General features: G+C 34.3%; 1 protein-coding gene across 1 annotated transcript; it reads left to right on the forward strand.

The window, feature by feature from the left end:
• The first annotated feature begins 2,996 nt into the window (after positions 1-2,996).
• Positions 2,997-7,423, forward strand: LOC120156169 (nudix hydrolase 16, mitochondrial-like). Its single transcript, XM_039167573.1, has 4 exons — positions 2,997-3,348; positions 5,418-5,532; positions 6,306-6,389; positions 7,120-7,423. Exons 1-4 carry the CDS (start codon positions 3,278-3,280, stop codon positions 7,360-7,362), a joined length of 513 nt encoding a protein of 170 aa, XP_039023504.1. The 5' UTR covers positions 2,997-3,277; the 3' UTR covers positions 7,363-7,423.
• Positions 7,424-13,890: the final 6,467 nt, after the last annotated feature.

A 13,890-nucleotide genomic window follows, 5' to 3' on the forward strand; every position in this document is an offset into this window, starting at 1 on the left:
TTAACTACATGGAAAATCATTTACGTTTTTGTTTTATCCACTTTTGGTCACTGATTTCAAAAACATAAGCTATGGTCACTTTCATTTTTATTTAGTTAAGATGTGGTCACCCCAAGTTAACTATTGTTAACAACAGTTAAATATTTTGATATAATCACACAATTGGACCCTATTATTTACATATTCTCTCAATTTAGTCATACTTTTAATAACTTAAAATAAATTTAATCCTATTTAAATGATCTTTTATAACCATATACAATACATGTGTATTTCTTCATATTTTTTCATATGTGATATACATTTATAATACAAAGTCGAGAGACTCAACTCAAACTTGAAAATCAGTCCACTAATTACTAAAATTTTTGAGTTATTCAAGTTATTCGAGTTGTATTTTACAACTCGGTTTGAACTTGAAATTTTTTCGAGTCGAGTCGGGCTTATGAAATTACAACTCGAAGTTAATTCGAGTCAAGTTTTCAAGAGTCGAGTCAAAAAAACTGGTTCTTCGAGTAGAGTCAAATTTTGCTCACCCCTAATACCATGTGTCACCTTTCGGTTGGAGGATTAACTTTCATAAACCCGACTCGACTCGAAAAAAAATTCAAGTTCAAACCGAGTTATGAAATACAACTCGAATAACTCGAAAATTTTAGTAATTAGTGGATTGATTTTCAAGTTTGAGTTGAGTCTCTCGACTTTGTATCATAAATGTATGTCACATATGAAGAAATACACATGTATTATATATGGTTATAAAAGATAATTTAAATTGGAATCAAATAATATCATAATATTATAAATTTTTATAATTAAATTTAAACAGAAACTAAAATATTTGACTCGACTCAACTCGAAAAAATTATAAGTCAACTCCGAGTTGTAAAATAAGACTCGTCAACTTGAATAACTCAAAATTTTTGACTCAACTCGAATCGGCTCGATCGAACACTTACCCCTACACTGCATAACATGTGACATCATTCGATTACATGATTAAATTTATTTTAATTTATTAAAATTATGACTAAATTGAGAGAATATGTAAATAATAGGGACCAAGTGTGTGATTATATCAAAATATTTAAATGATGTTAACGACAGTTAACTCGGGGTGATCACATCTTAATTAAATAAAAAACGAAAGTGACTACATCTTAATTAAATAAAAACGAAAGTGGTCATATTTTATGTTTTTTGAAATCAGTGACCAAAAGTGGATAAAACATAAACATAAGTGATTTTCCATGTAGTTAACCCAAAAATCAAATATATTGTATTATAATAAAAATATAAAAAAAATCTAAGTTACTCCGTTACTCGTGTTTTAAATCTCAAGGCTTAAGTATAAAATAAGTGCTTGAACTATACATGTTTTCACGAATAGGTGTCTAAAGTATTTCTCGGCTCATCCAAGTACCTAACGTTACAAACGTTATAACTTTAGGCGTTTGGGCCATCAACGACGTTAAGTTCTTCTGTTAAGTAACACATGTCACAATCTGATAATTTTAAAGTTTTTGTATAAAATTTTAAAAATAAAATTATATATTTTTTAAAAATAAAACACAAAAAATTCGAAATAAACCCAAAACTTTAAAAATATTCATTTCAACCCTTAAACCCATGTCGACCACCACCCTTTCCCGTCGATGAAGCTCCACTCGACCTCATCTCCCCCCGACGATCAAAACCCTATGAAATCGTGACCGATCGATGGACGATCGACGACGAATCGATGTTTTATACCCCTCAAACCGTAGGTTGAAAATCACCATTCTACTCGATTCATACGACCAATCGGTAGCAAATACAGTGGCATATGACTAGGAGGATGGCATGGACTACATCGACGGCAGTGGTTGTGGCTGAAAAGGGAGGAGGCAAATTAAGGTTAGGATTTGGATATTTCGGGGATTTTGGTACTATTTTATAATTTAAGAGAAATTAGCTTTTTTATAAATATAATAATATTTTAATATTTTTTAAAATTTAAATATTAAAATACCAAATTGTGACACGTGTAACTTAACGGGTAAAATTAATTTCGTTGACGGCCCGGACACCTAAACGTTTGTAACGTTAGGCACCTGGATTCGCCGAAAAATACGATGAGCACCTATTCGTGAAAATAGATATAATTTGGACACTTATTTTATACTTAAGCCAAATTTAAATGAGAGAAGATTTATTTAATTATTAAAATCTAAATAAATAATATTTTTATATTTTTTTAGAAAAATAAACATACTAGTTCAAACGGATTTCGATTATCTATTTATCCGTACGATAAATTAAGATATCATACGTAAATTTAAGTTAAATCTAGGATAAATTATCTAAACTATCTACTTTAATCTATTTTAGTATCTAAATTATCAATTTTTTTAAAATCATACCTAAAGTTTAGTTTTTGTTTCGTTTTAGTATCTTATTCAAAATTTAACGTTAAATTTTGAAAAAGTTAAAAGTTTAGGTACTAAAACGGACTAAAATTTGATAGTTTATTAACGTTATGGTACTAAAATGAAACAAAAACTAAACTTTAGATATGATTTTAAAAAAAATTAAAAGTTTAAGTACTAAAATGGACAAAAACTGACAATTTAAGTATTAAATGCAGGGACGAACCTAGGCAGAGGCATATGTGGGCGGCCGTCCCCAAAATTTTAAAATTATCATATAACTTAAATTTTATTTTATATATTTTCCATTAAAAATCTGTTCACCCCTAAAATTATAAGTTCAAATTTGCTCTCTAAAATTTTATAAATTAATATTTACTAGTAATTATTTGTTGTGAGGGGTTGGAGAATAAATAGTTTTGGTAGAGATGGAAATTGTACTTGATGGATCCACATATTAACCAGCTCAGCTCACATGGCGTTTTTGACCACTCCACCGCTCGATCCGTTCTTAGCACTTTCCCTTCTTTCTCTCTCTCATTCTTTCCCTTTCTTTCTTCCCCAAAACTGATTTTTTTACATTCATTACGATTTATAATTTTTTTAAAAATTAACATAAAAAGCAAAGAAAATCACAACCATTGAATGATGCAGTGCAGCATTCATCGTCACCGTCAAACCCAATGCCAGCAGCAATGGATGAACCATAATCCGGTACAAGCCTGAGAATTTTTTTGTAAACCACCCAAAGTAGGGAAAAGAATACCAACCATGATCGCCTTTGTTGGAATTAAAGGAATTTGAGTTTTGCAAAAGAAGAAAAAGAGAGAAAGAAACTGAGTTTTTATTTTATTTTTGTTCATATTATTATGTCGGATTTGGTGGCCCGTACAGGTCGGCTTCAGCAAAGGTACGAGGCTGGTTTTCGCCTTGTCGCTGGGTGAGTTTATTTTTCTTATGATTATTTAACTTAATCTGTGTAATGTAGATGTGGAAAATATGTTTGCATGTGGATTTTTATAGTTTTGGTTGATCAACACTTTGGTTCTTTTTATCTTCTTGAATGGTTTATTGTTCTGTGATTGGAATGCTTATTACATTATTGGGTTCATGTTGCCTACGCGGTTTGCGGTGTTGTGGTGCCCTAGAAAAACTTTATGATGCGGCCGTTACAACACCGCTACATTGCCTTGTGGCCGCAATTTAATACTAAGTTTTTTGAGCTTTGAATGGTATATATCAGGTCTGGGATATTGGTAAATTGGTATATTTTGTTTTTTGTGTATCTCTTGTTCTCTATGTATTGATTACATTGGCATGTGAAATCATGAATGGGTGACATTTGAAGGTTGTTGGAATGGTGTTTATTAAGAAAATTTTCTTATATAAATAGCAATTGGGTTCCCTTTTTTCTTTCTTTCTTCTTCTTCTTCTTCTTCTTCTTCTCTCTTTCTGTTTGCGTGTGTGCTCAGATAGTTCATTTAATGTTTGAGGGGTTTATTACATTTTTCAGAAGAAGATGGAAAACGGGTATTTTCTGTTTATGTTTTTAGGATTATTTCATTTGAGATTTCAATGGTTTTTTCATTCTTGGCATGAAAATAGAAAATGGATATATTTTACTTTTTCTGTGTATAGATTGATTATGTTTTGTCTTTAATGGTCTAAAAGTGCACATTTTTCATTTTAAAATTGTTTTTTACATTCTAGACACAGAAATTGCAAGTGGATGTTCCCTGTGTTTGTTTTTCTCTGGTTCAAAACTTGGGGATTAGTGGGTGGGTTTTGTTTGTGTCTATTTTCTTGTTTCTAAGAGAAATGTCATTGTCTATAATGTCTGCCTAATGGATAATGATTATTGCATTGTAAGTATGGTCCTTGTTGTTAATTACGAAGTGAGAGATACTCCTAGAATTTTTCTCTATATTGCCATATGAGCTTTCACGACAAAAAGTCTAGGATAATCTCCGTGAATTTCAGTGTAATTGGTAGTTGGAATGTTTGGCTTGAGAAATGATATTTCTCTTGGAGTTAAGGGATATTGAAATTTCATGAATGATTCATGAAGTGGACCGGTTTGAATATCAACTTAACCTTGGGTGTGACTTTTGGCAGATATTACAAAAAGCGATAGTGAGACATTCTAGGAAATTTCTTGTGTTGCATAGTAGTGGCTATTGGTTCGATACTTTTGTAATGATGGTGATAGCTATGTTTCTAAGTACTCAAATAGTTATACAATTCTTTAAAGAGTCTTTTTGGTTTCACGAAAAAGAAAAGGGAACAAAAAAATTAAGAACCGGAAAAAGTAACGAAAGAATGAAAAACTGGGGAAGATTAGGAACGATCCTAGAGAAAAGTTTTCCTAACATATCCTTTGTTAGTGGTTGATAAAGTAGCTTAATCTATATTACTATGATTGACAGTTAGTTATGCAGACTTTAGCATTGGAACTAAATCAAAAGAATTTGCCTCCTGGGTTGGACATACTTTAATTTGTTAATGGGGTTCGAACGAGTGTAAGTATGAGTATATCTAAGGGGGTATGTTAAGGTTTTTTTTATAAAAAAAAATCAAGTATTTGGAGTGTTCTAAGGTCATATTCCATACCCATGTCCGGAATGTCTGTACATGGGTGTCGGAAGTGATTATTTAAAGAAAATTAGAAAGTCAGAGTAACATAGTCCTTCAATATTAATGAGCTGTGCTATTCAAGATGCCATTGTGTCTGGTTCCTGTTTATGGTTTGTTTGTTTCTTTTTCTCGTTTTAACGGTAATATTGTGACTGGATCTTTTATATGTACCATTTTGGAAGAATGTTAGGTCTTCAATCTTTTCTCCGTTCTTGTCCCTCATTGCTTGCTAGTTTAGATTGAGATTGAATTGTTTCAATCTGAATATAATGAGATAGGCATTGACTTGTATGAACACTTCAATTTTGAAGTTTCGTGAAAAATTATATCCATGATTGAACTTGATGTGCTAAACTCGCTCTTCTCGTTTGACAGATGTATTCCATTTAGGTATAGAAGTTCAAATGAGTTAGATGACGTAGACTTTGGAGAGGTGGTTGAGGTACTGATGATTAACTCAACAAGTGGTCCGGGTCTTTTGTTTCCAAAGGTACAAACTCGTGTTTAGTTCTGACGTACACTGTAATTCTTACTTTCTTTCCTCATGCTTCAGTACCATTCCGGTCTGCTTAAGTCCATTCCGCTGTAGAATATGGTTGCATTGATTTTTAACACTCCTCATATTTACGTAGGAATGAAGCTCTCGGACTTACGTAGGAAGTAAATGGTCCATGGAAATTGTTGTGGATTCTGATTCTGTTTTATTGAATTATATCACACTATCTCATTGAAAAGTTAGTGAGGCCATCTATGAACAAGAGTTCCTATTAGGAGAGTTAAGGTTTGAATCAATTAAGTTGTCTTTGAAAATTTTGTTATTCTTGTGGATGGGAGTTTAAGCAGATGATTATTATTGGCTGAATTATTGATTACAAACACAAGACTTGTGATTCGTATTTAAATCCGAAGGAATTGACGGTATAGTCTGAAATGCAAGTCCAGCTGTATCTTTTTCTTACTTTGTGTTCTTGTCTCCATACTGGGCGATTGATTTCTCTTGCAAACTCTCTTTTCTTCCTTAGCTTGAACACCATTGAATTTTTGAACTAGCTCCCCTTTTGTTTTACTATCTTTTGGAATCAATACGAAGACATTCCAAATATGTGCATTTTTTAAGCATCATATTCTTTAATGGCAAGAATGATATAAGACCATGCTACTCTGATTCAAGTAATGGATCAGAGTAACACGGTCTTATGTTTTGAAGAAAAGAGTATTGTTAGAGTAACATCTTGTTATGAATATCTTGCTCTCTGATTTTAGGGAGGTTGGGAGAATGATGAAACGGTCGAGGAGGCTGCAGTGAGGGAAGCTATTGAAGAAGCTGGAGTCCGAGGGGAATTAATGGTGAATTTTCTCCCTTGCTTTTACTTGTGCTTTTTACATTGTTATCTTCAGTTTGTGAAAAACTATAGCATGTTTTCAGCATAAATCTTTAATACCGTTCTTTATTTCGTCAACACATATGCTGCTCTAAATCTTCATATTTCTTGTAATACCTCAATTTGACACCCATGTCCAATTCATATTAGGACAAGGGTATCGGGAAATGACCCTTAATTTACGCACACACTAAGAAAATAGTTAAATATATCTATGTGGTTCGTAAACACGAATCTGATACTCTCACTCGAGTTCAAGTAACATAGCTTAACATTGCCATCATCAACTTCTGAGTAAGATTAGCAGGCATAGACACACACCCCCTAAGAAATAAGTGTACCTACGTTGTTGATATACACGTACACTAGTTAAAGTAGAATGTTTAAAGTGCCATAGATCTGGTATATTTTTTACATGTTCTAAGATATTGATATCCAACACACATCAATCCGAGTTTAAGTAAAGTTTATAGATTTGGGTACTCTGTAATCTCATCCTACGGTAGCCGTTTCTTTATCCCAACTATTTCCATTAATTCCAAAATCTCTCAACACGGTCATTGGAAGATTTCGATCATTCATCCGGTTGCCTTTACATCATGAGAACTGCACAAATTATTTATTATTTATAATATTGTTGCATTTACCTCTATACCAGGATAAAAGTGCTGTAATTTTGTTGTTGTGGGATTTAGGATTTCATAGGATTTTATCATTTCAAGAGCAAAACTCATCAAGATGAATTCAGTCCTGAAGGCTTATGTAAAGCTGCAATGTTCGCGATGTTGGTGAAGGAGGAACTAAGTTCGTGGCCGGAGCAGAGCACTCGGACAAGGAATTGGCTTACGATTCCGAAAGCGCTGCAAAGTTGTAGGCATGAATGGATGAAAGATGCTTTGGAGAATGGGTTTTGTAAGTGGCTTGCACAAAAGAAATGAAAGTCTTCAGAATTTTTTAACTTGAATGGAGCATTTTTGCATAACACAAGATTAGATGTACACTCACTAGTACTTACTTTGTGTTAACTCTCTCTTTTATAAATTAGGATACATTGGTGTTTGTGATTTTACTTTTTCTTTAATGTGTTTCGAGTTATGTTATTCGGATTCGAATGTAAGTGTTGGGTTCGGTTCGAATACGAATATGAATGTAAGTGTTGGGTTCGGTTTGGATTCGAATACGAATATGAATGTAAGTGTTGGGTTCGGATTCGAATACGAATATGAATGTCGTGTTCGGGTGTTAAATTCTATTTTTTTAAGTTCCCGTACGTTTTGATATAATTCTTTTGGTAAATTTTAGTTTAATAATAACCATTATTTTTCCATTAAAACCTTATGTACAATAACCATTATTTTAAAAAATAGTTAAATGATTCATTTCAAGTTTGATAAATAATTAAATTAAATATAAGTTTAAAATATTTGATTTTACTTGAAATAAAAAATAATTTAATTAATATTAATTTTATGGCACTTCAATATATTTTTAAAGTCATTAAAATTTTTAATAAATATAAGTTTAAAAAAAATCATCCCTAGGTTTCTTTTTAGTCGAGCCCTGGCCAAATTGTTGCATTTTATTTAATATGGATAAATTACACAAGTTGTCCCTTATAATTTGGTCCGTTTGATTTTGGACACCAATTCAAAAAATATCGGTTTTGATCCCTTACGTAATTGGTTCATTTGGTTTAATCTCTCAATCGTTAGCTCCTGTTAATTCATTAACGAAAGTTTGACTTGCCAATTTAAAAAAGAGAAAATCGCCTCAGTGACCAAAAAAAAGTTATAATATACGATTTTAACCAACTTTTTTTGGATTTGCCAAAATGACCAACAAATTCGCAACGCGAAATAAAAATCGCAACGCGATCCCCAGAATCGCAAATCAGTTTCCAAAATCGCAACGCGATTCTTGAAAATCGCGATGCGATAGTACATATTCGCATTGCGATTTTCCATAATCGCAACGCGAATATGAAAATCGCAACGCGAACACATAAATCGCAACGCGTATCCGTAAATCGCAACGTGTATCCGTAAATCGCAACGCGTATGGGTAAATCGCAATGCGTATCCGTATATCGCAACGCGTATCCGTAAATCGCAACGCGTATCCGTAAACCGCAACGTGTATCCGTAAATCGCAACGCGTATCCGTAAATCGCAATGCGTATCCGTAAATCGCAACGCGTATCCGTAAATCGCAACGATAATCCGTAAATCGCAACGCGTATCCGTAAATCGCAACGATAATCCGTAAATCGCAACGAGAATCTGTAAATCGCAACGATAATCCGTAAATCGCAACGAGAATCTGTAAATCACAACACTGAAATTTTGGGTATATAACACTGAAATCATAAACTAAATCCCTAAATCGCAACTCATTCCATCTCCATCTATCACTCTCTCCGGCGACATCCGTTCCTATATCCAACGACATCCTTCCCAATCCGGCAACAGGTTTTAGTTTCGCAGCTCGTCTGTTTAGTAAATTAATTTACAACCATGAAATCATCTAATGTTGATCATGTTTGGATAGATTTGTGTTTTGGAGGGTCATGGGATAATGTTCATGGTGTTTTACAATATATGCCTTTACCCATGAATCTTCAACTAAAATTGTCTTTACAAAAGTTAACTTATGAAACTCTAATGCTACGTGTTTCAAATAAATTGAATTTAGAGCCCCTAAGTGGATTTAGGCTATCTTATCAGAGAAATGGTAAAGTTTATTTGTTAACCGACAATGAAGATGTTGAACGATTCATTGCTTACATTAGTGTTTCACAAGATGATGTTACATTGTATGTTGTTGAACCTAGAAGTAGTATTGTTGGGTCAGTAGCGGGTAGTAATCAACTAAGTTTTTCTCAAAACCCACAACCTTTCTCTAATCCAAATCCCAATCAACTTTCAGCACCAAATTCCGGTTTTCGTATTGACCAGTTAGACGATGATGAGCCAACAGAAAAAATTGTGAGTACTAGTCAGTATTCGAAATTTGGTCTTGGTCAATATCCGACTTTGATATTGGTCAATACACGGATTTTGATGATGTTTCAGAAGAAGAAACAGACCATGCGTGTAATGATATTGATATTGGTCAATACCCGAATTTTGATGATGAAACAGCCGTTGCCGAAGAATGTAATGTTGATGATAATGAGGAGGAAGTTACGACTGTGAATGAACATGTTGAACATCCATTCTGTAATTCATATAATCCTGAAGAAGAAAAAGAAGAAGAAAAAGTCCCCGAAGAAAAGAAAATGCCACGGGCGTATAACTGGAATATGCCAGAATTACTTCAGATACCGGAAGAAGAGTTGATAAAGAAAGCAGTTGATTGTTACACAAAAGTTATTCGTATCAAGAAAGATGATTGTTTTGATACAAAGGAAGACTTGAAGATAGCTTTATATACGAAATGTGTGGAAGATGGCTATCAACTAAAAGTTAACAAATCAAGCAAAGATCGTTTCGAAACAAGGTGTATGATTGACAAAAACTGTACGTGGCGTATGATTGCAAAGAGAATAAAAGATTGCAAAATGTTTCAAGTTAGGACTTTTATTGATAAACATACATGTTCAAGAACCCAAGTTTTTCCTCACCATAGACAGGCAAACAAAAAGGTGTTGGGTGGTTTTCTGGCTGAGTTAATGTTTTTGAATGGCAGGGTATATCGGGGACATGAAATTATGACTGACATGAATGCTCGGTTCAAGATTAGTATATCATATTCTCAAGCTTGGAGAGCCAAATGTTATGCCTTGGAATTGTTGAGGGGGTCGCCAGAAGCATCGTTTGCCCAACTGCCGGCTTATTGTCACAATTTAAAGCTGAAAAATCCTGGGTCGGTAACTCATATCAAAACAGATAGAGATGGACGCTTTGAGTTGCTGTTTATCGCCATTGGTGCTACGGTTAGTAAATCAATATAATTTTGTTGACTCATTTTTGTTAGTTACATGCATTTCACATTTAAATGATTATATTTCTTGTGTATATTATTTTGTAGATTCGTTCGTTTATTACTTGCATGCGCCCAGTTATTATAGTTGACGGAGCACATTTGAAAGGTCGATACCTTGGAGTAAACTTATTAGCAGTAGCCATGGATGCTAACAATGGGATATTGCCAATAGCTTACGGGGTTGGCAAATCTGAAACCTCTGATTCATGGACATGGTTTATGGGGCATCTTAGGGATTGCATAGGTCCTATTAGCAATCTGACAATCATATCCGATAGGGCAAACTCAATTGACAACGCTGTTAGAAGGTGTTTCCCAGATGCTTTTCATGGACTTTGTGGTGTTCATTTGTATAGAAATCTAAAATCAAGGTCTGCTGGTATAAAAAAGCACAAATGGACATACTGGAAGGCTGTAAAAGCTTATCGGGAAGTGGATTTCAATAAGCATATAAATTGTTTAAGACGTGTTTTGCCTCAGTGTGCTCAAACACTAGAAGATGTCGGGTTTGAAAGATGGTCAAGAGTACATCAACTTGGAGCAAGATATGGTTTCATGACGTCTAATAGTGCAGAATCAATCAACGCTCTAAGTCGTCATTCCCGGAAATTACCCATTACTATGTTAATGGAGTTTTTTCGAGCCTCTATTCAACAGTGGTACTACAAGAAAAGAAACCATGCAGGTATTATTTCTTTGAATTCGTAACTTATCATATTTATATATTTTACTAAGTATTGTTTATTTAAATTTACAGGAACATTGGAACATCGTGTTACACCATGGACTGAAAAAAAGATAACGAAACGTGTTGTGAAGTCAACGTCATGGAGAGTTGAACCATGTTCAAACACTTTGTTTCAAGTACTGGATAATAACTTAAATGGGCTAGTCGATCTAAATGCAAAGACGTGTAGTTGTATGAAATGGCAAACATCTGGTTATCCGTGTGGCCATGTTATAAAAGTTGCTCTTCATTTAAACCAAGATGATTCAAGCGTATACGCTATGGATTGCTACACTACAGAAGTTTATCGACAGACTTATGCCGAGATTGTCTACCCTATTCCACATCCTTCTGAGTGGGACATACCAGATGACTTACAAACAGTTTTGCCACCAGCCATGGACAGAAGGCTACCTGGCCGACCAAAAAGTCACGATCGTATACCGTCTAAGGGTGAAGAGAAGAAGAGATCGACATGTAGTCGGTGCAAGGAAAGTGGTCATACAAGGTTGACATGTGGATCACCAGTGCCATCAAAATCATCTTTTCCTCTACCAAAATATGGATCCTCATCAAAATCCAAAGCTCATATGGTGTCAAGCAAAAGGCAATCATCTTTAAAATCCCAATCACGATTGGCTTCACCTTTTGAGACTGTTAACTTAGGTGATTTTTAAATGCAAACGTTGTATTATGTGGATTTTATGTGTGAACTTTTAACATTTTCAGTTGAATTAATGACTCAGGCCAACCATTTTGACTTAACCAACTCTTGTTATTCAGTTGTTATCACTATTAGGCATGCATTTGACTATCGCAACACGGAAAATACAATCGCAACGCGAAATGAAAATCCCAACATGAAAATCGCAATGCGGAAATGAAAATCGCAACGAGAGAATCGCAATGCGAAATGAAAATCGCAATGCGAAATGAAAATCGCAACGAGAGAATCGCAATGCGAAATGAAAATCGCAATGCGAAATGAAAATCGCAACGACAGAATCGCAATGCGAAATTAAAATCGCAATGCGAAATGAAAATCGCAATGCGAAATGAAAATCGCAATGCGAAATGAAAATCGCAACGAAAGAATCGCAATGCGAAATGAAAATCGCAATGCGAAATGAAAATCGCAACGAGATAATCGCAATGCGAAATTATAAACGCATTGCGATTTTCATTTCCGCATTGCGATTTTCATTTCGCATTGCGATTCTCTCGTTGCGATTTTCATTTCGCATTGCGATTTTCATTTCGCATTGCGATAGTCATTTTTGCCTTCAACATAATGCAGATTGAAATCAACAAAATCAACCATTACATTTCAATCAATTAAACAAGCACAAATAAGAATTATGTTCGCATCAATTACACAAATCAACTTTTACAAATCATCTTTTACAAATCAATTAAACAATCAAAAAATAAGCAATAATTCTTATTTCCGATCATCTACTATTGAATCAACTTTTACAAATCAATTAAACAATCAAAAAACAATCAATTAAACTATTGAATCAACTTTTGCAGCTCGACATCATTTTCACGCAGTTCACTTCTGAGATTAACCTGCAGAAACCAAACATTTGTTCAAACAACACTTTCTACACATCTAAAACCTACAAACAGCAAATTATTGAATTCTAGTTACTTAACCAAACATTTTCAAACCAAAAGTATATAAACTTACCAATTGTTTATGGACATTTTTATAACGCGGATGCAGGTAGGCAGCGTCTCGTATATATCGATTTAGCCATATAATGCCGAAACCACAAGCCTACTGCAGCTTTATCTCTATCGGTGGGAGGTAGATACTTGATGCTTCCCGTCGTCAAACGCTCCAACGCCAAGCATACGAGAGGACCACAATCTCCTCTGGCTCCGCTCGTTTGTTGTGGCGCGGTCTCGTCTCTAATAACTGTAATATTGAGCTTCTTTGGCTTCTTGTTTCCAGAACGAGTCCAATAATTGATCGCATCCAAGAATTTAGCCAAATGAGAGCTCCATCCCTTAATAACATCTCTTAAATCAGCCAATGATATGTAATTTATCATGCTGTCATACACTATTGTCTTAAGGGATGGGAGCTGAAGCTCGACGAGAATCCAATGTTTACGTTCCAAAACAGGGATAAACACCTGCAATCATAAGTAATAATTCATTCATTTGCGCACTTATTTCATAAAACCTTTAAACTCAATCTAAAATAAATACTAACCTTATCGACCTCCCACCATGCAGGATAAAGTTTAGCTTGTCCATTGCCCAAATCAAATGATTCATCTCGTGCATTCTTCAAGTGAACGGCGTGAAAAGACGTCGGCATTATTGTATATCGTATATTTTTATTTTTCTTAAGTTTTCTTATTATTAGAAGACGTGTCACCCACGCATCGATATGCTGTTTTACAAAAAAAGACATATATTAGTGACTTACATAAATTTAAAAAAAAATTAATCAAATTGAAATATAAGAAAAATATAAGACTTACCCCCCCATCGAAATAGCCATTGTCTTCGACCCCTAATAATACGCCCCACCAAGGCCGTTCAAGCAACAAAAAGATATCATCGGTGAGCTTGCATATGTCAGTGAAACACCCCTTGCTCCGCTCATGTAGATAAAAATCAACTGCGGTCTTAGCCCAAAGGGTGTTATCCAAAATTGTGTCCGGTAGTTGTTCCCTCTCCTCTTCAGATACCGGTATGGTACTGGCCGGTAACTCATACGAGAGCCAACTTGAATCCA

Source organism: Hibiscus syriacus, unplaced genomic scaffold (genome assembly GCF_006381635.1).
Source record: "Hibiscus syriacus cultivar Baekdansim isolate YM2019G1 unplaced genomic scaffold, ASM638163v2 tig00111213_pilon, whole genome shotgun sequence".
Classification (NCBI taxonomy): domain Eukaryota; kingdom Viridiplantae; phylum Streptophyta; class Magnoliopsida; order Malvales; family Malvaceae; genus Hibiscus; species Hibiscus syriacus.